We start from the raw sequence: 26,171 nt of genomic DNA, 5'->3' as shown, positions 1-26,171 counted from the left end.
TGCTTGTTGGTAGGCTATGAATAATTAATTTTCAATAAAGACAATATTTTTATTTTTATTTCTATTAATTAATTTCTGGGCTGAAAGAAAGGAAGGTGAAGAGAATCTAGAAATGCCCATTAAGTTTAATTAAATTTTCCTTAACAACCCAGAAAGAAAATGGATCAAAGAAAGTAATATATAGCTGTTTAAGTGGAAAAAAAAAAAAAGAAAAAAAAAAAGAGAAGAAGAGGCAATGTAAGAGAGAGAACAGAGAAATGAAGAAGAGAAAAAGCAGAGAATAAAAAGAGACCGGATGTTGACAAATTTCATGTCACTGTTCTTAGAAGGTCGTTTGTTTTTGTAAGATTTTCTTATCTGGGATCTCTCTATCTCTCTCTAGCATAAATAAAAAGACTATATTTCTCTCTCTAAAATAAAACCATATTCTTACTTTTCTTTTTTCTCTCTCCTTTTTGTTGTTGAGAGAGAGAGAGAGAGAGAGAGAGTGGCCCAGCAGATCGAAATCTCCTTCTTTTGTTCAATTCTGGAGACGATCTAAGCTTCTTTAATGGAGTTCCAATAACACCCACTTCATTATTTCTTCTCTTTCCAGCTTTATTTTTTCTGTATGGGTTTTTTATAGTGCCAGTCTTTTAGGACTCCTTTGAATTTTTTTTTTCTTCCTATGATGTGGAGGCGACTGCTGATAATTGAATCTATTTGGAGGATTCTTCAGGGGAAGAGATAAAAGGATGTGGGTCTGAGGTAATATTTATTTATTTACTTAATGGGTAATTTGATTTATATATTTTTTTAATGATTTGGTTAATTGGATTGTTCTTTACTGGCTGATTTATTTAGTGGGTTCGAATTCTTCTCTAGTTCCTTAAATTGTTAGGTTTATTATTTGTCTGATTTTGTTATACATTTCTTACAAAATTTATTGAATATACAGTTCACTGAAATTTGTTTTCTGATTTGCGTTTCTTTCCTTCTGCTATTCATAGACACAAGGACTAATTTGGGTAATTTGGATTGATGGGTGAGCTCAGAATCTAGTATGATAGGTTCTGTTGCTGATATGTTAGTTCAGATTTTAGTTGGAAGGGATCTGTTATATAAAGTTTGGTGATTAATTTTGCCTTTCTTCCTTTTTATCAGTTATACTAACTAGAAGGGAATATACTTTTATTTCCTTTTTTGATCATATAGTTTCTTAGATTTCCAGTTTGTGGGGTTTATCTGCAAAATCCAATCTTATGCCCTCTTCTTGAGGTTCAGCATCTTTTTAGGACTTATTTAGATGTCTAAGAGTATGGAAGTAAAATGATGATTTCTGGTTTACATTTTGTTATTAAGTCCTAGTTTCTTTAGTTGTTAGCAAAATGTTCGTTGCTCTTCGAGTGTTGCAATAGTTTTCGCTTAGAATTATGAATAGACACTGATTGGAGAGTAGAATTCTTAGGAGATTCTATCAATGTGGGTCAATGGTTCCTTGGGTTAAGGTTTCTCTTCAATCCAACACATTGTAACTTTTAGGCAGATGAGGCGGTCATTCATATCATCGGAAAATTGGCTTGGCTAGAAGGTATGTTTATAACCTGTGTTTTTCCCAAGTATGTGATTTAGTTTGCTAGTTATTAGCAAGGCATTCTCTTGCTATCTGCACGTTGAAATTCTTTATCTCATGCTATCGTGCAAGGGTTCCTCATGTTGCTATTCACTCACCTGAAATAAAGAACATGAAAGCGGTAAATTGTGAATTATATTGAAATTAAGAAGCCTTTACAGTACAAACGGGATATCTTCTTTTCAGATTAGCACTGTTTGATGGCTCTTCCATCATCAACATACCTATTCTGCAAGCAAGGTCTTGTTTAATGGATGACGAATTGATATCTGAAATAGGATTACTAATCAACCATGTTTAAGTTGAAACTGCTGAATTTGATGTTGGAAGGTGAATCAAACAAATACTATCTGGGGAAGAATTTTTAGATATTGTGGAGATCCTATTTACATAGTATTATAATTATGACTATGTGTGTGACATGTGGGGCCTATGGGGAAACCATTTGAATCAGATATTGAACTCAAAGGAATCCTGAAAATAGCTGTGAATTTATGCTCCTCCATGCAATTTTCAGCATACAATTAAATTAAGCAGTAATGGGCAACCATTCAATATTTGGCACTCTACTAAAATTTAGTGCTGTTAGGTATTGCTGTTCTTGTTTGGTTTTCACTTTCCTTACATGTATACTCTTACTTTCATTTTCTTCAATGCGGTGAGTGGGTGTTTATGATTTTCTATATACATATATATGTATATATAGTCAGTCTTTGGATTCTTTATAAAGAGATTGCGAGTGATGAAATGTAATTTCAGTGTCTATCCATTTCTTTTAAATTTGTGGTTTCTACTCAATATTTAATAAATTTGGCCACACAATTGATCTTTTATTTCAGCTTCACGTTGCTTAGCATCACTACTTTCAAGTTAGGAGGAACTGGTAGTTGTTATGTTAGTGGATAGTGAAATAGGCATTTAGATAATTTGGTGGTACATTCACTTCAGTTGCTGTCTTTGATTTTATGTCTCAAGTACGTGAGGTCATGGTACACGGGTACTATGAAATGCTGTGCACATGTAAACCTAGGAATATTGGGGTTTCAATATTGGTGGTATACGAAACATATGGTCCTTATAATGAAGCGAAAAAAAAAAAGGTTTGAGCTGAGGCATTGCTGATGAGCAGATCATCTTGCAAATAGTGCCATATCGCTCCCACAGATAGTTTTTGCAGCTAGATTGATTATCTCATGTTCATGATTTTTCTTACTGTGTAAAATTCCTCATTATCACAAAAATAATTTACTCTAATGCTCAGTGAATTAAGCCACCTTTTTACCCTTCGCTTTTTTTATGGTAATACTGAGCTTTGAAACAGGAGGGATTCAGGTGATCATGGAGGAAATTATTATTTTTTTCTTGAGGCATCTTGTTATATGCAGAATTTATTTATTTTATTTCATGCATGGTTTCATATTCTCAAATCCTGTGCACCAGAAAATAGATTCTTTTTGAACTTATGCAAAAAAAAAATTAAAAAAGGAAAACAAAAATAAGAGAAGAGGCTTTTCTGTAATAGACATGGGAAATGAAATGTATCAGCATTTTCTTGGCCTTTCATTTGATCATCTTTCGAGTTTATTGTATATTTCTTGTGTTGATACAACTTTATATTTGTCTGAACATGGCACTTCAAGAAATTGACGCACTCAAATATTGCATGCATTGTGTGCATGTGTTTTTCTTTTCAAGGCAAATGTTCATCATTAATAGGAAATGAATTTTAAGGGTTCTACATGCATTCTTTTAGCTCACATGCGTTACTTATCTTCAATCTAAGTTTGGTTGATAACTGGAATTTTTGCTGCTTTCGGAAAACAAACTTGGCTTCCTTCGACTTTCTCATTGCTCATCATTTTGAGACCTAAATTCATCCTCTCGTTGTAGCTTTAGATATGTGCTTTCTTTGTCCAGATCCCTATTTGTGTTTCGGATCAGCTGTTATGATTTAATATAATCTGGACTCAACACACCTGTATTCATGAAAAAAGCAAGAACATAATTGATGGTCTCGCTTATCTGTGGGATCGTTGGAGGACTATGATCTTGAATTTTTTGTTGTCTGGTAGTTTATATACCATGATTGTCAAAGGCTATACTTGGTCAATGAAACCATATTATTTTTTTATCTACCATATTTTTCTTTTCATGCTTCTAATTAATTATTTTACTTGAGAGTTTTCTGTATTTCATGCTTGTCATTTTACTTCTTTGATTGCCAGGAATGGGAACAAAAGTACAGTGTGAAAGCTATTTCTCAGGATTTTTCTCAATGAGGGATCTTAATGAGGATTCTAACAGTTGCAGCTGGCCTCTATACTATGGAGATAGAGCATTCGCAAACGGGTACTACAACGGATTCCTGCCGAGGGCTGTCGCGGATATATACCCAGGATATGACAAGGACGTGGTAAAGCAGACAATGCTGGAGCATGAGGCCATATTTAAGACACAGGTGCATTTGATTTCGAGTTCCTTTTCTAATCTGTGAAATTTGATGTAGCCTTTGAGAAGCTCATCATGTGATCTGAATTGAGATAACCTTCTCCTTGTATGGGTCGTAAAAACGAACTTATGAATGTCTGCATCTTTCTATGTGTTTGCTAGATGACAATATTTTTTTTCCTTTTTCTTTCTGTGTAGCTGTGTGAACTTCACCGCCTCTATAGAATACAGAGGGACTTAATGGATGAATTTAAAAGGAAAGAAATATATAAAAATCGAATGCCTGATGAAATATCATTGTCATCAATCCCTTTAGCATCTCAAATTACATCTGAAGATGCTCGGAAATGGCATATCCCTGGCTTCCCATTGGGAAACTCTGTTTGTGCTGGACCATCTACCTCGGGCATTGAAGACATGCATTCTCCACTGAGTTCTATGAAAGGAAGCAGTGCACAAGCTAGTCCCTTGATATCTCAAAATGGAGTTACTTCGAAAGATGTAGAGATACTGGAGTCCAGGCCAACAAAGGTGAGAAGAAAGATGTTTGATCTTCAACTTCCAGCTGATGAGTACATAGATACTGAAGAAGGAGAACAAGTGAGAGATGAAAATGCATGTGGTGTTTCTAGTTATCTGCCAAATAGGAATCATAAGGTTTTACCTGGGAGCATAACAAACGTGCTTGTTGGCACTGGTGGGAAGAATAATTGCCAAGGAGATGAGTTGCGATCTGAATCATGTTTAAAAAGCAAAAATAACTTGGCTGACTTGAATGAGCCTATTCACATTGAGGATGCAAATCAATCGGCAAATGGTGGTCTAGGCTTTACTTCCTCCCATTGTGACATTCAAGGGCATGAATTGGCTGCTAAACCAAAATCAGAGTTTATTGGTTTCCCCAAAGAAATTTTGCTGAACTCTCATCATGGGAGCAATAATTGGACTGCTAGTAATCTGCATCTACAGAATAATGGGAATGGAAAACTGTGGTTTCCCCATATGCTTGACTCAGGTAAAATTTGTGATGAGGTTAACATTTAGTTTTTTGTTTTCATTCAAATTGTTCATTATCCAAAATTTAGTCATTTAGTTAAGATATTAAATCTCTTCGCAGACATCTATTTAGGAAGTGAGGTTTTCAATTTCTCATTATCATTTGAACTTTGCATAACTCGTATGAAAAAAATAAAATGGAGCAGGAAAAAGTGTAGAAATTAGGTTACAGTAAAACAAAGGGAAAAATCTGCTAATATTTAAATCCGAGTATGCGTATTGTTGGCAGAGAAAACATGTTGCAGATTTGCTCTTCGAAATAAGTCGATTCGCTGATTTTTACACTTAAAGCATTTTGAGAATGTCTCTAGGACTTTTCCATTTGGTTCTGATGTTCTCATATGATGCTCTTGTTGCAGGGAACAATAAATACAACCTGAAGTCTGTTTCTCAAGCTCTTCAGCCAGAAAAGTTGCCTGCATCTTCTCAGCCAATACAGGTTCTGTTAAACAAAACTACTGAACCTACAAATCTTTTTCATACTGTTGAAAGCCAGGTAGATCAGTTGAGGGAAAGAACGGGTCGAGGTTCAGAACTCTCTTTAAGAATTAAAGAGGTCTCTAACAACAACCATCCAGCTTCAGTTGTTGCTTCCCATATACCCAGTCACCATGCAATTGATCCATCTTCTGATACGAGCAACTTGTGGTCTTGGCCCGTTTCTTCTTGGGAAAAGCTAGGCAGCAGCTTAAGTCAGAAGTCAATGTCAGTTCAAATACATCCTTATGCAACATTGAGTAGTATTTCTCAGTCATCAACCCAAAGTCATGGTGCTTTTGGAGACTGGTGGAATTATAACAGCGGTTCTGCATCTAACCTGAGAGTCAGAAGTGAAATGCCTGACCAAAATGGAAGTTACCATGGGTCGTCATCAGGGTCCAAGGAGCTACTGGTCCGCCTTCCTTCAGGCAACTGTGATTATTTGAAATGTAGTGGTGCCAGTAATGCAGAACACGGACAGTTCATCAATCACGGTTCAGCAAAGCTCTACAAGAGCTCAAATTGCATGGATTCAAAGCCTGCAAAAGATGTGAACTTGAATGTAGTGCTTTCAAACAGCTCCTCAACCAAGATGGCTTCTCAGCGAGGCTTTCAAGTCATTGATTTAGAAAGAAATCATGAGGATCATTGCGTGGCTTTGCCTTGGCTACGAACTAAGCCTAATATTAAAGCTGAGGCTAATAGTGCAGGGGTGGATTTGAATACTGGGGGATTGAGTGACTTGCAATCTTCTCTGAATCAGTTGTCAGATAAGAGTGAAGTTGGAAAGGTTCCTAATTGGACAGTCGTTCAGAATTTAAAATCAGCTACTTGTTCCAATGTTGCTGAAGCAGGTAGGATTGAAACAAGCGACTCCACAAGCTGCAGAAAAATTCTCGGTGTTCCCATCTTTGAAAAGCCACATCTTTCAAAGCTTGAATCTTGTACTCTTACCTCACCTTCTGTTTCCCTTCCTCAGCCATCTGAAGAAGTAGAAAATAGCAAGAAAACTAGGGTATTCGATATTAACTTACCTTGTGATCCAGCCATTCTTGACTGTGTTCAACAGGCTGCAGCAGAAGTGCGTATAGAGAAAGACACCGAGACACAAGTTGCCAATACCAGACATGAGATTGACTTGAACTCATGTATAACTGAGGATGAATCAGCTTTGATGCCTTCTTTTGTGGAATCTAACGTGAGGACTATTTCAGGAATAGATTTGGAAACCCCTGCAGTTCCAGAGACTGAAGAAGATATCATTCCTGGAGAAGGATGTCTAGAAAAGGCTCATGAAGCACCTTCACAACTATCACAGCAGAAAACTGAAAGTCCTCCAGATGAATTTGTCAGAATAGCAGCAGAGGCAATAGTTTCCATCTCTTTAACGAGCCATTGCAGCAATCAAGATGATGTCACTTGCACTCGATCAGAAACTTCTATGACGGATCCTCTTCATTGGTTTGTGGATGTAGTTTCCGCTTTTGGAGAGGATCTAGAAAGCAAACTTGCTGTTTTGGGAGCTGAGGAGGTAGGTCGGGATAATGAGGGGTCATCTTTGGAAGATTACTTTGAGTCTATGACCTTGAATTTGATAGAGACCAAGGAAGAAGATTACATGCCCAAGCCATTGGTTCCCGAAAACCTGAAACTGGAAGAAACAGGAAAAACTTTATTGTTAACTAGAACTCGAAAAGGCCACGCAAGAAGAGGAAGACAACGGAGGGACTTTCAAAGGGACATTCTTCCAGGCCTTGCTTCGTTGTCAAGGCACGAGGTGACAGAAGATCTTCAGACATTCGGAGGGCTAATGAAAGCAACTGGACATCTATGGCATTCTGGGTTAACGAGAAGGACCACGACTAGAAGCGGGTGTGGAAGGGGGAGGCGGCGTGCACCGGTTAATTCCCCTCCTGCTGTAATACCAAGTCCACCTTGTACTCCCCTAATACAGCAGCTTAATAATGTTGAAGTGGGACTAGAGGATAGAAGCCTAGCAGGGTGGGGGAAGACCCCTAGACGTCCCCGCCGGCAAAGATGCCCTTCAGGTAATCCTTCTGCTCTTGCTTTGACATAATCATTGGAAAAGGCTTTGGTTTACGAATCAACAATATTATGAAGGGAACTGCAGAGATTCATTTCTATGGATGTGGAAACTGAGGTTGTTGTGAGCCATTGGGGATTCTTTGTACATTTCATAGCCCATAATCTGGGTCCCCCTTGCCTTGATTATCTGTGTTTGGGTGGTTAACAACTTTGTATTATTATTCATAAATAATGTTGCATGATTTCTTCTTGGATATATACTAGCATTTCTTTGGTTGTGCATCCAGCATCTTACATCACTACCTTGTGACGAGCATTTGATTCAAACTGAAAAAATTAATCGAATCGAATTAATTTAAAAATTCAGTTTGATTTTTTTATTTATTTCGGTTCAATTTAATTTTTAACATTAAAAATTTCGATTATTTCAATTTGGTTCGATTTTAATCAGAAAAAAAATAAAAAAATTGAATTAAACCGATTAGTGATAATAATATATTATTTTCAATACTATAGAGAAATTAGATTCAATTAAATTTTTAAATAATAAAAATAAAACGTAAAAAATAAAAAAATTTATTAAAAATTCAAATCGATCAAACCAAATTAAATTAAATTGATTCGATTCGATTTAATTTCTAACTATAATCAGTTGGATTTGATTTTTACAAATATTAAAATTTTGATTTTTTTAATTTTAAACCGAACCAAACTATTATTCAGCTCCTAGTGCTTAACCTTAAGCAGACTCTCCATCCAGCATCTCATTACTCTAATCTTTTTATTATGAATATTTGGTATTTAATCTATATAAACTGATACTATAATTAAAAAAAAAATTATAATATGTAAAAATAAAGGGTAAATGATTCATTCTTGTAATGGTCTTGAATGCATGATGTAGAGGAAGATGCACGCGCAGGAAAGGGAGCGTGGGGAAGAAAGTGAGAAAGAGGATATCTAAGTTTTGTAATGGAATGAGGCAAATGAGATATGGGTGTCTGTGTCTGAGACACAGACACAGACAGAGACTGAGACTGAGACTCAGACTGAGACTGAGACTGAGCTGTGAATTGTGGGGTTCTTAGATACTCTTTCTACCAATCATTTCTCTCCAAACTCCTCTTTCTTTTTCTTTTTTTTTTTTTTAATTCTTTAAAAAAAAAAAGAGTTATGTCATCTTCATCTTCATCATCATCCAAAAAGCTAAAACCTTTCTCTTATTGTTTATTTATGGATTCTACCTTTTCTTGTTCTAAACTATTACTTTATTTTTTAAGTATTATTTATTATTATTGTCTGTTTATTAAAAACTTAATTTATTGGATTTATCATTTAAATAATATAAATTAAAATTCAATTTAAAAATAAAGTTGATTTGAAATTATTTATAAAATTAATATTTTTTTTAAAAAACATTGATAATTTTGTAAAAAAAAATTATGTAAAAACTCATTTGTCATGAATAATTTTATAAAAACAAAATTAAATGAATTTTTAAAAAATCATTTATGATTTCATATAAAATTTTTTAAATTTAAAAAATTTTAAATTTATAATTAGTTTCACTATTTAATAAAAATTTTCTGGTTTAGCCCTTAACTAGTAAGGGCAGGAAGATTTATTATAGTTGACCTTCGATTTTAATTTTAATTTTGTTATTAAAAAATCCCTTTAACTTTTAAAATGATATAATAAAATTTTTTCGTTGATGTAAATAAATCAAGTCGAACCAAATTTTAAAGAGTTTAAATTTGATTCGTTAAAAATTTTTTGAGTTCGAGCTAAATTCGAATTTTATTTATTTTAAATTTGAGCCGAGTATTAAAAATATCAAGTTTGACTCGTTTAGCAAATGAGTTTAGACGAATCAAGTTTTTATCGAATTTAGTCTCGAATAATTTACGAATAGTTTAATTTATTTACATATATAATGAATTTTAGTTTAAAATTAAAATAATTCTAATTAAATAAATAAATTTACAAATTAGCTCGTAAAATTATAAGGAGGAGTTTTTAAATCTTAATAATCCAAATATATGCAAGTTTAAGAGTATAACTAAACTATATAGAACTAAATTTTAAAAAATTTAGATTTGACTCATGAAAATATACGTAGGATTTGAGTTTATTTTTCTTATAATAATAATTTCAGCTTACTTAACGAGACTGTTTATAAACTCAAAAACGAGCTGAATACTATAGAATTCAAATTTGATTCGTTTACCAAATAAGTCTAAAAATTAAACTTGAATTTGACTCGTTTAAAAATCAAATCGAGTTCGGTTGAACTTTTATAGAACTGAATATCAAATAATTCACGAATGATTTGATTTATTTACGTCTCATATTTTATAAATTCATCAGACTAATTATATATATAAATTCAGAAAATAAAAAAAATCACTCACAAACGAATCAAAAACTTACTTTTCGCCCGTTTGCGTTTTTATCCTTAATCGTTTTTTCTGATTCTCTTTAACGTTCGTGGTAATAAAATGAAATTAAGAAATTAAATTGAAATATTTTTTAAAAATAAAATAATTTTTCAAGATGAAGATAATATTATAGGAATCAAATAATATGTTTTTAAATTTTATTAAATATTAGGGTAGAATGTGAAAACGTATTAATTTAGTAAATAAAAAATGTTTGATATACTTTATAATAATTATTGGATATTAAATAAAATAGTTTAAAAGTTTACGAAAAATTATATTTATATTCTAAGTTTCATTTTTCGAATAATAAAACCAAACTTTAATATAGTTATACTAATTTGAATTTTAAAAAATTATTGATAAATTATAATATGATGCTTAAACTTTAATTTCATTAATAAAATAATTTTTAGAATAAATATTTTTATTTTAATCATATTTCTATTTGTCATTATGAAATTTGTGATATTTTGTTAATTAAGTTAATTTTCCTTTTAATAATTAAAAAATATGAATTAATTTTTTAATAAATTTTCATATATTTTAAATTTTATTAACAAAAAATAAAATAACAAAATAGTATTTTTAATTTAATTTTAATATTATTTAAACCTTTTTTAACTTTTAAATTTTATGTACATGATTTTCAATATTTTTGTATCAACAAAATATCTATCTTGTTAATACTCAATAATTTACATTCAAAGAAATTTTAAATATAGTTAAAATTAATTTAAAAATATCATTTTATTTTTCTAATATGTGTCAATTAAAAATTAAGATCATTAAATTTAATTTATACTTAATTTCTACCATTTTTTAATTATTGAGAAAGAGAGAATAATATAATTGACAATAGCACATTGTTATGTAGATAAAATAAAAATATTTATTTCAAAATATTATTTTATTAATTAAATAAATTATATTGTAAAATTATTAAATTCAATTTAATTTATTAAATAAAATTGTAACCAGTTTTGAAATTTTGATTTTATTGTTTAAAAAATAAAATTTAAGATACAAAGTATAATTTGTCGTAAAAAATTTAATTATTTTATTTAAAAGAATCTAAATATTTTTTAATTAGTCTGATGATAAGTGTATTTAAATAAATTTAAGAGGTATTAAATTCTACTATCCTACTTTCCTTTTTCATGTAAAAAAAAATTAAAAAATTGAATTCATTTAAAATAATTTTTTTAGGGGCTTAAATGATAGAAGAAGAATTTAATTTATTTGATATCCTTTTTACTTGAAGAGGAAAAAGAGAAAAGAAAAGAAAAAGGCAGGGAAAGAAATATCCCAACTCAAATGAGAAGAAGAAGAAGAAGATGGTAAGGCTAATCTCCCAATTGCATACACACATCTGCAGAAAACCCTTTTACTTCCATTGGAGAAATCTCTCCTACATGACCCATCAGCTACCTTTAGAAAATCCTCAGCTTGAGTATGATTTGTCCTCAGTTCAGTACATCTTCTCCAACCCATGTTTTTATCTTCTAGCTCTCTGCAAAAACATCTATTCTCTCAAGAAAATTCATGGGTTGCTCATTGTTGATGGTCTTGCTGGTGATCTTTTATGCAGTACCAAATTAGTTAGCTTGTATGGTTCATTTGGGTGCGTTGATGATGCGCGCCGGTTGTTTGATAGAATACCTGACCCAGACCTTTATTCTTGGAAAGTGATGCTAAGATGGTATTTTTTGAACGATTTGTATTGGGAGATCATTGGGCTTCATACCCGTATGAGGATATGTCTGAGAGAGCATGATAATGTTGTTTTCTCGATTGTGTTGAAGGCGTGCAGTGAATTGCGAAATATTCATGAAGGGAGGAAAATACACTGTCAAATTATCAAAGCAGTTAGTCCTGATAGTTTCGTGCTGACTGGTCTTGTAGATATGTATGCAAAGTGTGGAGAGATTGAGTGTTCTCGTGGTGTCTTTGATGAAAGTCCTGATAAAAATGTGGTTTCTTGGACTTCAATGATTGTAGGGTATGTGCAGAACGATTGCCCAGTTGAAGGCTTGATTTTATTCAACAGAATGAGAGAAGGGTTGATTGAGGCTAACCGATTTACCATAGGCAGCTTAATCACCGCATGCACAAAATTAGGGGCTTTGCATCAGGGGAAGTGGGTTCATGGATATGCAATGAAGAATGGTGTGGAACTTAATTCTTACATAGTGACGGCCCTTCTAGACATGTATGTCAAGTGTGGAGTCATTAGAGATGCTAGGTCTGTATTTGATGAGCTATCTAGTATTGATCTCGTCTCCTGGACAGCTATGATTGTTGGCTATACCCAGAGTGGCTTCTCTAGTGAGGCTTTGAAGTTGTTTACGGATAAGAAATGGGTTGATATCTTGCCCAATTATGTTACCATTGCAAGTGTACTATCAGCATGCGCACAGTTGGGCAATTTGAATTTTGGAAGGTCAGTTCATGGTCTTGGTATTAAACTTGGGTTAGAGGAATCTACTGTTGTGAATGCTCTGGTTGACATGTATGCAAAATGCCACATGAATAGAGATGCCCGTTACATATTTGAGACAGTTTCAGACAAGGATGTTATTGCTTGGAATTCTATTATTTCTGGGTATAATCAGAATGGATCTGCATATGAAGCCCTTGAATTGTTTTGTCAAATGAGAATGAACTCTCTCTTGCCTGATGCAGTCACATTGGTAAGCGTTTTCTCAGCGTGTGCTTTCCTTGGTGCTCTTCGAGTCGGTTCTTCTCTCCATGCTTACTCTATAAAGGGGGGTCTATTATCTTCTAATGTTTATGTTGGCACTGCACTTTTGACCTTTTATGCCAAATGTGGCGATGCTATATCTGCTCGTACAATTTTTGATGGTATGGGAGAGAAAAACATTGTTACATGGAGTGCCATGATTGGTGGTTATGGAATTCAAGGGGATGGTGATGGGTCCCTTGCACTTTTCCATGATATGTTGAGGCAGGAATTGAAACCAAATGAAGTGATCTTCACAACCATTTTATCTGCATGTAGTCATACCGGGATGGTTGGGGAGGGATGGAATCTATTCAATTCGATGTGCCAAGAATATAACTTTGTGCCTTCCATGAAGCATTATGCATGCATGGTTGATCTATTGGCTCGTTCTGGCAGGCTTGAAGAAGCTTGGGAATTCATTGAGAAAATGCCAGTTCAACCGGAAGTTAGTTTGTTTGGAGCGTTTCTACATGGTTGTGGGTTGCTTTCAAGGTTTGATCTTGGAGAGATGGCAATTAGGAGAATGCAAGAGTTACATCCTGATAAAGCTTGTTATTACGTGCTTATGTGCAATTTATATGCTTCTGATGGAAGATGGAATCAGGTCAAGGAGGTAAGAGAGTTGATGAAGCAAAAAGGTTTAATCAAATCCCCAGGGTGTAGCCTGATGGAGATGGATATTGATAATGATTTCTCATTGCCTAGAGTTGCTTCTTTTTCATAGACCACAGTTTTTCATACAAAAACACACATTATGGGATCAGCAGGGTCAAGGTTGCCAAAACAGGACGTATTTATTGTCAGTTCTGTTCAGTTTTGCAAAATGTTTGATTACATGATCCGGCCCCAAGTATTGGGGTGTAAGATTCTCATCAATGGATCAACTGATCTGCAGCCATGGCATGCATAATACAAGCAGATGTTGAGTTTCTCTGAGAGCAAAGTATGTTCAATTGAAGAGATGATAATAGGACATGGCAGTTCATCAAAAGATCTTTGTTCTCTGATGATATTCTATTGCTGATATTACCCTAAAGTTCTTTGGTTCTTGAAACATGGCCAAGGAGAAGCAAGGAGGCTTCCCATCTTTGGGATCACTCCTTGACAAGCTCACGAGGTTCAAAGTGTAGCCAGGTTATGTCTGGCGAAGTTCATGAAGTGCGAGCAGTGAGTACAGGCTCTGCAATCAATTTTGAATTACCTACTGCTGAATCACAAAAAATTGAAGAGAAGACAAATAAGACTAGGTTATAAATTTGTAATGCATTCTGCCTGGATTTCATTATTACTCCAACTGGATAAGTTACATGCTTGTTCCAGAGCCAAACTTTGAAAATTTTCCAAAAAGCTGTAAATTTCTTTTACTTGCCAATGTGATACATCTCCTGCTCCAAATCTATAGACTTTCTTTTCAAGTTCAATTGTACTGTATCCTGGGACCTTCTTCAGGCCTATACGTTTCATTACTGATCTCACCTTCCTAGATTCTTTCCAGTTTCCTTCTTCTGCATAAATATTAGACAATAAGGTGTAATATCCAGTATCATCTGTCTTCGTGTCTAACAGATCTCTTTCAATTCTTCGGATCATATCTATGCTCTGGTGAATTCGACAGCCATTAACCAAAGCACCCCAAATGCTAGCGTCTGCAGGGAATGGCATTGATTTGATCATTCTGTAGGCTTCACTGAGATTACCAACACGACTTAGAAGGTCCACCAAACAAGCAAAGTGTTCTGAGCTAGGCTGGACTCCATAATCCTTCATCAAGTTAAAATAAAATTTCCCTTCTTCTACGTACCCTGCATGACTGCAAGCTGATAGAATGTTCATGAAGGTAATGTTATTTGGTTTTATTCCCAACTGAACCATTTGAGTGAAGAGTGAGATTGAAGCATCAGCATTACCATGCATTCCATATCCAGCAATCATGACACTCCATGACACTACATTCCTTTCTGACATGCTATTGAAAACACCTCTGGCTGTCCGAAGGTCTCCACACTTTGCATACATGTCTATTAGAGCAGTATCAATATAAAGATCCTTCTTTATACCATAGGTAATGAGTCTATGGTGAAGCCATTTTCCCTTTTCAAGATGTCCCATCTGGGAGCAAGCCTGAATTGCAGCTAAGAAGGTCACTTCATTCATGTCAAGACAGTTGAGATACATTTGATCAAAGAGATTAATCGCCTCGGATGAATAACCATTCTGACAAAATCCACAAATCATAGTATTCCAAGCTACAACACTTCTGAATTGGATACTATAAAATAACAAGTATGCTAAATCCATGAGACCACATTTTGAGTACATATCGATGAGTGAATTTAGGACAAACTCATCCAGAATGTGTCTTTTAATGGCATAACCATGTAACTGATGCCCAAGCTGCAGAAAACCCACATTTGCACAGGCTGAGATAGAGCTTGACAAGGTAAAAGAGTCTGGTATTAGTCCTTGTATCTGCATCTGCACAATTAGTGCTAATGCCTCCAAGAACAAACCATGTGAAGCATAAACTGATATGAGCATATTCCATGATACAATATTTCTCTTCCCAGTAGTTTGAAGAACATTCTCACAGTGCCTAAATTGACCACATTTAGCATATAATTCTATTAATGCTGGCCCTAAAGAATCATCATCAAGGTCCATATGCTTAGCAACATAACAATGAATCGACTTCCCTTCTTTAAACAGGCTAAGCCCAGCACAAGAACCTAGAACAGCCATTATGGTAACTGCATTTGGCTCTACTTTAGATTCTAACATATCAGCAAAAACTTCTAGTGCTTCTTTAAACCGACCACCTCGATTATAGCAGGAAATCATAGCTGTCCATGAAGCAACACTTTGGTTAAACATACATACAAAGATTCTCTCAGCACTAGCAAGATCACCGCACTTGCTATACATTACAACAAGAGAGCCATCCAACGGACCAGGACTTCCAATTCTCCTCCTCACTGTATAACCATGTAATGATCTGGCTAGCCTCAAAAAACCCAGTTCACCACAAGCCTCGGCAACGCTAAGCATTGTCACTGAATCCAATTCAAAACCTTTCAATATTAGTAAGCGAAACATCTCCAACCCTTCATTTGCCTCCCCATTATCAACATAAGACGAAATAATTGAACTCCACGAAACCAAATCTCTCACCGACATATTGTCAAACACCTTCCGGGCATCACCTGTACAACCTAAATCTCCATACATACCCAGAAGTGAAGTCTCAACAATAGCATCAATATCAAATCCACATTTGATTACTTTCCCATGAACCTTTTCTCCAATTCTCAGGTCACCAAAACCAGCACAAGCTCTTAAAACTGAAGAAAATATGAATTCGTTCATCCGGATTTCATTGTACAGCATCTCATTATACAATGAAATGGCCTCCCCAAAGAAATGGGACCATATATGACACTTAATGAGCACGCCCCACATGAAAGAATCGGGGTTATGGAAGGTTTGAAAGGCAAGTCTAGAGGAATGAAGGGAACCCATTTGAGCATAGGACTCAATGAGCTTCGTAGACGCTTGGGGGTCATGGTGGAGGCCGGTGACAAAGAGATGTGCATGGAGTTGTGTTAGTTGTCTTACATTTGCGTAGGTTCTGAACAAGGGCATATACAGTGCCATTTTTCTTCCTTTCTCAATTTCGGGATGTTGTTCATGTCAGGAAGCGTATATGCGCGATTGAAGTCCAAGGCAAGCAGAATAGATTGCTCATAAATACATCCAGGGCTCAGGCTGAAACCAGGCTCATTGGCTACAAGGGAGGTAAAGTTAAGTTTCTTATTAAAAGAAAAAATTTTATAATATGAAGTTTTCCATAATTTTTAAATTTTTATAATTTTTTTATTAGGGGATGAAGGTGGGGAAAAATTGGTTAGCAGGAAAAAAAAAATCAAATCAAAGGAAAAATTACTTTTCAAGAAGAAAAAAGTTAATTTTTTTAAAAATTTTTTATAGTTCTACTAATCTCACTAGACTTTTTATACATAATGTTATTAGCCTTTTATTTTTTATGTTGCAATTAGACAGTATAAGATAAATTATTCTTGAAAAATAATTTCTTTAGAAAACATTTTCATATACAAGTTATCTTCCCACAAGACAAATCAAACCTAATCTTCAACTCCATTGAAATTGAACGAATTCAAAAACTAAAAAAGAATTTCAAATATTTCTAAAAGAAAATCATTTTAAATTAGACCAATCCAGTTTTGATTGGATTTATCAAAAAAATTGAGGAAACAGTTTTGATTATGGTTCAAATCCGAGAAAGCTAGTTCAGTTACCATTTGAGTTAAATCGGACTTCACAGTGGCAAAGTCCAGTTGCAGCCGCATTGATGCCAAACTAATGAACGTCCAAATTACACCCAAGTATCGCTTACTGAAGTTCAGTTCTGTGCTTAAAGGCATAAATATAAGGAAAAAAGAAAAAAACGTGAACTGATCTCTCCAAGTTGTTTCTCAATATTTAGCTCTGTTCGTCAACTGCTTTTAAAGTAGTATTTAAGTTCTGACCTGAGTCAAAACGCTATCGACCGCAATTAGATGGTCGATCACGAAACATTACTTCCCAAATGTAGCTAACCATTAGAATTATCTAGTATTGCCCAATAAAACCTTCAATGGAATTAGAACTTTAAGAAAGAGATGTTGAGAAGGATAGAGAAAAGGGATTCATATTTGATGTACATCATATACAAAGTATTCTAGCAATTCTGCCACATTGCTCGGTCGAATCTCCTGCAAAACTGAAAATTTGAAAATCACTAGAATGAACTATTCATGCAAAACCTCGACAAGTTACTAAGTACCACAAATAAAATTTTTTTTCCCAAAGTAATAGGAAGCTTACATGGGCAAGGAACCAACAATTTATTGTTTAAAGGATGCCTTAGCTGTCCTCATCTGGTGAATCAGTTGGCACTTCATGACGAGGCCTGTTGTACTTTTCACGAAGCTGCTTAATTGGGATAAAGTCTCCTGCTGTATCTGCCCCATAGAATAAGAATGACACGTAGGGATGATCAAACCTGCCCTGCAGGTGGTCAAGTACAAAATATACAAAATCAAGCCAAGAACTTTGAGTCGGTTTCATGCTTTTTAATCAAGAATTTATCTCACCGTATCTGGTTTTTCAGGGGCTACTAAATTTTCCTCAGCAACTGCAAGAAAGAACAATTGTCTTTCAGTTCCATCCAAGCAAATGGAAATTATTTGACACAGGACAATTGTCTATTCAGTTCCAAATTCTGAAAAGGAAAAAAAAACCCATAGAGATGCACAGAAACGAAGTGATAAAATGCAGAAAAGGTTGATTACCATAAGCCACCAATAGATTAGGATCTGCGTGTACATCAACCAATACCTGGGGAAAAATAAGGAATTTTATCATCAATCTCCATTCTACTGCTTGAGGGCAACGTGCATTGAAATATGTAGATAATGTGAACCCAGATTGTTAACCATATCTTTTTCCTGATGGTGATCACCTGTTAAGGTATTCACCTATAGTAGCCAAAAGGTAAAAAACCATCTCATGATTGGAAAACAGCTGCATCCTTGGAAACTTAAGTTCTTCTAGCATTTATTGTGATTCTTTTTCAACACTAAGCATCAATTTTCTTGTAAATTAAAACAACATGCATTTTCAATATCACTGAATATCAGCAATTAAGCATTTGAAACCAATTTGACTCATGTTAAACCAGTACATAGACCAAGCAGGCCTCCATATCAAATATTTAAGTTCATTTAATTGAAAGAGAAGATGGGGTAGACTTGAAAAGAAGATAGAGGGAAGGAAGAAAGCAAGCCCCTTGCACTTCCAAAAGTTTCACCCACTAAAGACAGCTGAAAATGGCATTGTCTTGCAAGTCTTGAACAGGAAAAGATGAGTACACACAAGGAGATAAGGGAATAAAGATAATATCAAATCAAACCTGATAAAATGGCTGATTAGAACCCTGAGACAACTTTTCTACCTGTGCAGTTTCCATCCATGAACTTGACTCAGAGCATGTTGGATCCATTCCACAAACCACGGCTCGATAGCCTGTAATCACAATATAGACTTCACTTAATCAAAACAATAAGGGAAGTTGAGAAAAGAGGCCCAGAAATGAAAATAGACATCCCTGATATGAGTTAGTTTAGGTACCTACAAACATCTAAGAACTTCCATGCATATAGTATTCTCCATGTACTATGCTGGTTTTTAAGTTTATGAAAAAAGTAAGCCATGTTATCTTCATGCTAAGATAATGCAACAATGTCAATAAAGAATAAATGGAAATAATGCAGCTGGAGGCATTGGCATTCTTCTAAGAGGAAAGAGTGTCAACCGACAGACAAGAACATATAACTGGAATGTATGAAGTTTCTGTACATGAATTATTAACTTACTAAGAATAATTAACATAAAGAGAAAGCTAAAGTAGAGATGTATGAGTTATGAGTGCAAGCTCTACACTTCCATGGGCTTATGGAAAGAATGGAGCATATTGGTTGCTTTGTCACAAATGGATAAGCAAATTCCCAATTCTACAATTGCAATATGATTTTTCTTATCTTCAACTGTCTACAGAATCCGTAGGAAAGTTGAATTCAAGTGGTTAACATTCTATTCTCAAATTTGATGGACTTTTGTGGACTTTATTGTGCAAAATCAGACCTCAAGTAGGAAGTGAAACTGCAAACAAATAAAGCATTAACTGATGCAGTGGAAGCCAAGTCGATATACCAAATTTCTTGTGCGTCAGTTTTTGTCCTAAGCGAAATGCATACTGTGCACTTTCGAATGCAAGAGCTTTTGCTGATGCAGCTAAAGACTCTGCCTCCAATTTGGAAATTTGATCCCGTAATTGAGCTGCTGCAGCATAATTCTCATTCTCAATAGCATTCTGCAGGTCTGCACTGGAGGGAAAAAAAAAAAAAAAAGCACAAGCAGTTTACAAGCATTTGAGTGAATTATGGCACAGTAAAATGGTAAAGGAAATTCAAAAAAATAGATCATAGGAAAATCTAAAATTGAGAGCTCAGCAACTTTTTGCCATAATTTTTGGATTTAATCCCAAGTAGATAAAATAATAGCATAGTGTGGGCCTCACCGCAGTCGAATGATACTGATAGCCTTATCCTGAGCTTCACTCTTTGAGGAAGATCCTCTTTTTGCTTCCTGTTGTCGAATAACCTCTTCTTCCACCTTCCAAGAAGAGAACTCATTCAGCATGCTGCCAATTCATTTGATAATTCTATTCATGATGAAGCTTGTTCACATGAATGAGGACATTCATTGGTAGCAGGCAAACATACACAATATGACAATGTTACAAAACATAACTCAATAAATTTTGAAATGTTTTTATGAAAATTACTAACAGTTAAAAGCCAAAAAAAAAAAAAAAAGCATATTAACTAGTTCCGGAAATGAGACCTAACCTCAGTAAGCTTGTTCCTAAGTTGTTGTGCAATGTCATATTGCTCCATGTTCAGGGCATACTGCAATTTCACAGAAACCAACCAACAAAAAATTTGTGAGTATTACGACAAAAAGGAGCAAACAGCTAACTGCTTTACTTTATGTAAACGTTACCAAAATCAAACAGCCTATCAGACCTGAACTCGGGTTGCTAAGTCAAGCTGAAAAAAGAAAATCAAGATATCCTCATTAGCATTTTCACTGCGCTCACAGCTTGCATCTGACTCCTGGTTACCCCCTTTGTTGAAAAGCCATCCTGCTTCAACCTTTAAATTTCTCCCTCTTAATACATTGTGGTTACCTGTGACGAATAAACTTGGAACAAATTGATGCAGATGGATTTGCTTATCATTCCCAAAGGCTCTACTGGTTTTCCTTGTTAAATTGAAATGCCTCCTCCATGATGGTATGGAACCATAAACCCCACAGTTCCTAGATACTGTTATAGTGCTTAATGACAGACTTTGCACCATTTGTGCCTGCTGATGCAATAAACTCCCCTTTACAGCATTAAACAACCGGTGGCCTTTCTGTACAAATTTTGGACAACAAATCAATCAGCAACTCAGCTCGGTACAGGCATCTCAAATTAGAAAAAAAGCGAATACCAACGAAATTCTGTCCAAATATGCCTATCCACCAGATTTAAACGTCACTAGATTTTTCTTTCTATTCAATGTTCTTTAGGGATTTCTTTCTCTCTCATGCTCTCTTTTCAGTTAATTTCTTGAAGTACAAAGAACTGAACTGGAAGAGACGTTCTAGCTATATATAATACTCTAATAATCCAATCAATTTCCTACAGTTTCTCAGCAAACAAACAGAAAATAACGAAATTAAACAAAAAAAATCGAACAATAGTATGATCAAACCTTCAAATTGGACACTCTTTGTCTAGATTATGAAAGTAAAAGATACAGAAGAGAGCTCTCACAGGCGAAGTAAGTTGCAGGAAGCAAATGGATTTGGAGTGAGCTGTGGATGGCAGGGTATGCTTGGTGTTCTCGAGAAAAATTCTCAGTATGAAACGATACCGTATGCAATTTCATCGAGTAGTGTTTTGTGCCGCAGAATGCTGACACATGGCAACCGTGTGATTCCTCGGCAAGATAATTATATCAAGTAATTTTAATTAATTTTATAAATTTCAATGTAATTTATTTCTGTTTAATATCAACAATTTTACACTAAAATCAACTAAGTTTATATTAAATATATCTACTTTTTGATAGCATATTTTTCAATTATTGATAATTTATATATATATATATATATAAAATTTATGTCCCTTTAAATAAAATTACGCTTATAATTTTAATATAAAGAGATATGCATTATAGAAATTAGGTTACAATGGACATGACTTTTATACCCTGTTGAAAGTTCAGAACCCTTTTTGTGACCTAAATAAATCTAAAAAAATTTATCCTTTTCATTCAAAAGCGTTTAAGAAATTCAAAGAAGCCTTTTTTAGTGTCGGTATTTCAGACAGTTCCTATAAAATAGTTCGTGCCAGTTATTATGTACAATTCTAATTTATCGTATTCGGCGATGTGAGACAAATCCCGCATCCAAGCAACACATTCCCCGCTAAATTTGCGACATGCTCGTCATAATTGAATCAAATACAAATTGAATCAAATACAATTGTTAAATCAGGACCGGACAATATTATAGTTCGCTAGTATTTCGAGCGGATGTTTCCCGCATCCAAGCAAGTAGATGAATTTTACACTCTCTCCTGTTAAATTTGTGATGTTCTCGTCGCAATTGAATCGATTATTTAGGTATTATGGTTCATTGGTACCTTGCTATTACCGTTTCACATGGATAGCTCTTTCTTTGTGCAGGTCCACTAGCTCTGCATAATTTGTCTGATTTAGGGTGATTCTGATATCAATTGAAACAGTATGACCGGAATTGACTCAAATAACTTTTGGATCAACTTTCCGTACTCAAAATGATTAATTCAAATTATTTAATAGTTTCGTACTAGTTATTATATACAGTTCGGGTGAATCTCACACCTGACGCTCTAAGGAAGCATTTTTTTTAAAGCCATCGATGATTTTTCTATAGAAAACTGAAAAGAAAGATGTTTTTTAGAACGTTGGAGGTTAAAGTTTTGCTTCTCTAAGTCTGCTTATGTCGATCCTGAAGGTTTATCAGGAGGTTTAGCCTTATGGTGGAAAGAAGAAGTAAATGTCCAGATTTTGAGTACATCTAGAAGATTGATTGATTGTTTGGTGAAAGATCAGTGGGATTGGCATGCCTCTTTTATTTATGGAAACCTGTCGAACAAAACAAAATTGATTTTGTTAGAAAAGTTAGGAAGATAGATATTCCGGGATGTCCATGGTTGATCATGGGTGACTTAAACATATGCAACAAATGGGAGGACAAATGGGGTTAGAAACCAATTAATAGAAGAATAGCAGCTGAGTGTGGTGAGTTTCTCTTTGATCTTTCTTTGTCTGAACTCGTGTTCGTAGGAAATAAATTCACCTGGTCGAATACACAGAGGTCAAGCTAGAATTATGGAGCGCATAGACAAGCTATCAGCAATGTCGAATGGAGGATAGCACCCTAATTCTTTTCTCCAACATGGACCTTTTAAAGATTCTGACCATAGACCACTCTTTCTTTCTGCACATTACAGACATCTTAGACAACATCGACCTTTCATTTTTTAGTTGAGGTGGCCTGAGCATAGAAAGTACAAAGCAGTTATTAAGCAAGGATAGCACTCCAACAACCTTTCCTCTGCTTCTATGCATGAGAAGCTTATATTCTGTAGCAAGAACTATCGATGTGGCACAAAAGATCAGTTAGAAACTCAGTTGTGCGGATCAAACAAATCTGAAAAACTCTGGAATTGGCTCAAAAAACTCTGCCTTTTTTCGGCTCTCTGAAGGGAAACCTCTGGCTTTAAAGAAGGAGCTTAATTTCTATTATCAACAAGAAGAAATCCTTTGGTTCCAGAAATCAAGGGTATGTGGCTAACCAACCTATGGAGACAAAAACACTCGATCATTTGCTTTCTATTCCAGTAACAGTAACACCAGAAATGAATGAAGCTCTCTGCTCTTCTGTATCAGAGGAGGAAATTCACCAAGCTGTATTTCAAATAGGAGCCTTTAAGGCACTGGGTCTTGATGGCTATCAAGGTATGTTCTATCACAAATACTGGTCTATAATCAAGCAAGATATTATTAATATGATTTAGGATTTTTTTTCTTTTCTGGAGTTTTGCCTAAATGCATAAATGACACTAACATCGTTTTAATACCAAAAAAGAGTAATCCATCCTCTTTTTCAGATTTTAGACCTATTAGTCTATGCAATTTCGCATATAAGATAATCTCAAAGACCCTAGCAAACAGACTCAAGCCTTGGTTAACCAATATTGTTTCCCTTATGTAATTTACATTTGTGCCCCAAAGATGTATTCAAGACAACATCTCTATAGCTCATGAAGCTTTCCATGCTCTTAGGAAGAATTCTCAAAAGAAAGAAGGGGCTTGGGCTATGAAGTTGGACATTCAGAAAGAATGGAATTTTTTAATTAATACCATGAGAAAAATAGGTTTTGATGCAATCTGGGTTAAATGGATTGAGCAATGTATTTCAGCTGTCAATTACTCTGTGATCATAAATGGTAACAATACGACATCTTTTCTTCCCAGCAGAGGTCTAAGGAAAGGAGACTCTCTCCCTATCTATTCCTTTTATTGTCTGATTGCCTATCTAGAATGTTATATCAGACTTTGCACTCGGGGAACATTCAAGGGTATAAAATCACTCGCCATTGTTCCACCTTAACACACTTGTTGTTTGCTGATGATACTCTAATTTTTAGAAAAGCAACCATTGAGGAAGCAACAAACATCATGGCTATCTTAGACAACTACGGTCTGCTATCTGGGTAATGCATCAATCTACATAAGTCTGATATTACTTTCAGCAAAAATACATCCCCCTTTCTTCAAGTGGCCATCTCGACAGTGGTTAGAATCCCAAACTTGGGCTCTTTAAACAAATATTTGGGATTACCCATTTCCTGGGGAAGATAAAAAAATCCAATCTCTAGCATTCCTGAGAGAAAGGCTGATATCTAAGTTGCAAGGCTGGACATCCAAGCTACCAGCAGGAATCTTATCTGAGTTAAGAAAATGGACATCCAAATTTTGATGGAGTCATTCTATTGACCCAAGTAATATACATTGGCTGAGTTGGAACAATTTAACAAAAAATAAAAAGGATAGAGGTATTGGTTTTAAAGATTTACATCTGTTTATTTTAGCCCTTTTATCCAAACAAGCTTGGAGAGCGATCATCAATCCAAAGACTCTATGGGTGAGAATCCATAAGGGTATATACTATCCATATTCAGATTTTCTCAATGCACTAGTTCACAGAAGGGCTTCTTGGGATTGGAATTGTTTAATGAAAGGACAAAAAGTGTTAGATATGGGATTAAGATGGAATATAACAGGTCCCTCTTTCTTGAATGTGTGGGAGGATCCTTGGATTCCAACTATGTCAGCTTTTAAATTATCAAGCTAGAGACCACCAGACAGCCCTATTGTCTATATCTCGGATATTATCAATGCCAACACCAATCAATGGATTCAACCTCTTTTGTACGCATATTTCAGTCCTTTTGAATGTGCTTAAATCCTCAAAATTCCTTTAGGACAGATGCAGAAAGAAGCTGAGCTAGTTTGGCATTTCAACTCTTCTGGTATATTCTCTGTGAAATCAACTTATTATCTGCTGAAACAAGACCAACTAAGGGAGAAATCATCAAGAAATCCCTCTCAATTTGTGACACATTCAGATGTAGTATGGAAAAGCACTTGGAAGCTTGAAGTGCCTCCTAAAGTCCGTAATTTTCTTTGGAGAGCAGCTAATAATTCTTTGGCCACCAAGGTAAATCTATTCAAAAGGAAATGCTCTCTCACTGATCATTGCCCTTTATATGATAATGAAATTGAATCTATTGAACATATGCTTTTTTCTGTGCACATGCTAGAGCCTCTTAGTTTATTTCAGCCTTGGGGTTAAGTTTTCAGGGAGTATAACTCTCCTTCTTTTGGAAGGTGGTGGGCTCTCTTTTGAATGGTTGTGCTTTTGTGGGCTTGTGCTTATCACCGATAGTTGCTGGAGGTTGGTCTCTTCGTCAAGCGTTGTGTTTTGTTGCCGTAGAAACCTTTCCCGCATGGTTATTAAATCAGATTCAAAGCAGATTGCATACATTTTTTCCAATCCATCTGTACTGTCCTTGGGATCTTCATGCTTTTAGCCTGGATGTTATATCTCTCCTTGAAGTTGTTCCATGTGTTTCTATAATCTTTACACCCAGAGATGCAAACAAGTGTGCAGACTGGGTTGCTAAGAGAGCTAGAAGTAGAAATTTTCTAACCCTCCTAATCAGTTGGCTAAGTTGTTGTGTAAAGATGTTCTTTCTTTTAACTCTTAATATAATATCTATTTGAAAAAAGAAAGAGATGAATTTTATACATTAATCTACCATACATAGAGAATGAGAAATAAAGTTTAACCTTACCATAGAAATTGGTCCAAAGCTCACTGGCCCACGAGTAGACGAGGGATGAGACCATGACTCTCTTGCATCGACTAGAAGATGCTTTTGTAACCATTCCTAACAAGAAGGCCTCATACATTTCATCTCCAGACTATGATAGGAAAGGATGATGGCTAGAGTCCCTACAACAGTTGTACTTTCTAAGGGTCAGGTGACAATACCAAGTGTCGAGCTGTGCGATCCCAAGAGTAGTTGTCCTCACAACGATAAACTAAAGTGGCACCCTTTTGT

At 34.9% G+C, this 26,171-nt stretch overlaps 5 protein-coding genes across 8 annotated transcripts; 3 read left to right on the top strand and 2 right to left on the bottom strand.

The window, feature by feature from the left end:
- Window positions 1-239: 239 nt before the first annotated feature.
- Window positions 240-7,898, top strand: LOC110625108. The gene is made up of 4 exons (XM_021770647.2): window positions 240-747; window positions 3,838-4,070; window positions 4,259-5,075; window positions 5,476-7,898. The coding sequence occupies exons 2-4, from the start codon at window positions 3,840-3,842 to the stop codon at window positions 7,671-7,673; spliced, it is 3,246 nt and encodes a 1,081-aa protein (XP_021626339.1). The 5' UTR covers window positions 240-747; window positions 3,838-3,839; the 3' UTR covers window positions 7,674-7,898.
- Window positions 7,899-11,377: 3,479 nt separating this feature from the next.
- Window positions 11,378-14,320, top strand: LOC110625124 (pentatricopeptide repeat-containing protein At2g03380, mitochondrial). Its single transcript, XM_021770669.2, has one exon. The coding sequence runs from the start codon at window positions 11,418-11,420 to the stop codon at window positions 13,548-13,550; it is 2,133 nt and encodes a 710-aa protein (XP_021626361.1). The 5' UTR covers window positions 11,378-11,417; the 3' UTR covers window positions 13,551-14,320.
- LOC110625115 (putative pentatricopeptide repeat-containing protein At1g69350, mitochondrial) lies at window positions 14,071-16,737 on the bottom strand. The gene has a single exon (XM_021770659.2). The coding sequence runs from the start codon at window positions 16,475-16,477 to the stop codon at window positions 14,075-14,077; it is 2,403 nt and encodes an 800-aa protein (XP_021626351.1). The 5' UTR covers window positions 16,478-16,737; the 3' UTR covers window positions 14,071-14,074.
- Window positions 16,738-17,296: 559 nt separating this feature from the next.
- On the bottom strand, window positions 17,297-21,411 carry LOC110601308 (clp protease adapter protein ClpF, chloroplastic). 4 transcript variants are annotated; one of them, XM_021738411.2, is made up of 10 exons: window positions 21,267-21,411; window positions 20,470-20,862; window positions 20,293-20,352; window positions 19,962-20,056; window positions 19,595-19,767; window positions 18,795-18,907; window positions 18,175-18,220; window positions 17,977-18,017; window positions 17,708-17,890; window positions 17,297-17,603 (listed from the first exon to the last, which is right to left on the bottom strand). In XM_021738411.2, exons 2-9 carry the CDS (start codon window positions 20,803-20,805, stop codon window positions 17,747-17,749), a joined length of 1,008 nt encoding a protein of 335 aa, XP_021594103.1. In that variant the 5' UTR covers window positions 20,806-20,862; window positions 21,267-21,411; the 3' UTR covers window positions 17,297-17,603; window positions 17,708-17,746. The 4 variants fall into 4 exon arrangements, with proteins under 4 accessions (XP_021594103.1, XP_021594095.1, XP_021594111.1 ...); XM_021738403.2 differs by having other exon boundaries at window positions 21,205-21,364; XM_021738419.2 differs by having other exon boundaries at window positions 17,297-17,595; window positions 21,205-21,364.
- A 3,219-nt stretch (window positions 21,412-24,630) lies between these two features.
- On the top strand, window positions 24,631-26,092 carry LOC110614922. Its single transcript, XM_021756615.2, has 2 exons — window positions 24,631-25,264; window positions 25,435-26,092. Exons 1-2 carry the CDS (start codon window positions 25,034-25,036, stop codon window positions 25,828-25,830), a joined length of 627 nt encoding a protein of 208 aa, XP_021612307.1. The 5' UTR covers window positions 24,631-25,033; the 3' UTR covers window positions 25,831-26,092.
- The last annotated feature ends 79 nt before the right edge of the window (window positions 26,093-26,171 follow it).

This window comes from Manihot esculenta, chromosome 1, assembly GCF_001659605.2.
Source record: "Manihot esculenta cultivar AM560-2 chromosome 1, M.esculenta_v8, whole genome shotgun sequence".
In the NCBI taxonomy this organism is placed as follows: domain Eukaryota; kingdom Viridiplantae; phylum Streptophyta; class Magnoliopsida; order Malpighiales; family Euphorbiaceae; genus Manihot; species Manihot esculenta.
Note: the sequence above shows the minus strand (reverse complement) of the source record. Positions and strands in the feature narration are given on the sequence as shown.

Excerpts from the sequence above, each read along its gene's own strand:
- LOC110625108 (XM_021770647.2), top strand. The coding sequence starts at position 3,840 with ATGGGAACAAAAGTACAGTGTGAAAGCTATTTCTCAGGATTTTTCTCA. Across the intron at positions 4,071-4,258 it reads AGGCCATATTTAAGACACAG|CTGTGTGAACTTCACCGCCT; the intron begins GTGCATTTGATT and ends CTTTCTGTGTAG. Across the intron at positions 5,076-5,475 it reads TCCCCATATGCTTGACTCAG|GGAACAATAAATACAACCTG; the intron begins GTAAAATTTGTG and ends CTCTTGTTGCAG.
- LOC110614922 (XM_021756615.2), top strand. The coding sequence starts at position 25,034 with ATGCAGAAAGAAGCTGAGCTAGTTTGGCATTTCAACTCTTCTGGTATA. Across the intron at positions 25,265-25,434 it reads ATAATTCTTTGGCCACCAAG|GTGGTGGGCTCTCTTTTGAA; the intron begins GTAAATCTATTC and ends TTCTTTTGGAAG.
- LOC110625124 (XM_021770669.2), top strand. The coding sequence starts at position 11,418 with ATGGTAAGGCTAATCTCCCAATTGCATACACACATCTGCAGAAAACCC.
- LOC110601308 (XM_021738411.2), bottom strand. The coding sequence starts at position 20,805 with ATGGTGCAAAGTCTGTCATTAAGCACTATAACAGTATCTAGGAACTGT. Across the intron at positions 20,353-20,469 it reads ACTTAGCAACCCGAGTTCAG|TATGCCCTGAACATGGAGCA; the intron begins GTCTGATAGGCT and ends GTGAAATTGCAG. Across the intron at positions 18,221-18,794 it reads CTAATCAGCCATTTTATCAG|GTATTGGTTGATGTACACGC; the intron begins GTTTGATTTGAT and ends ATTTTTCCCCAG.
- LOC110625115 (XM_021770659.2), bottom strand. The coding sequence starts at position 16,477 with ATGGCACTGTATATGCCCTTGTTCAGAACCTACGCAAATGTAAGACAA.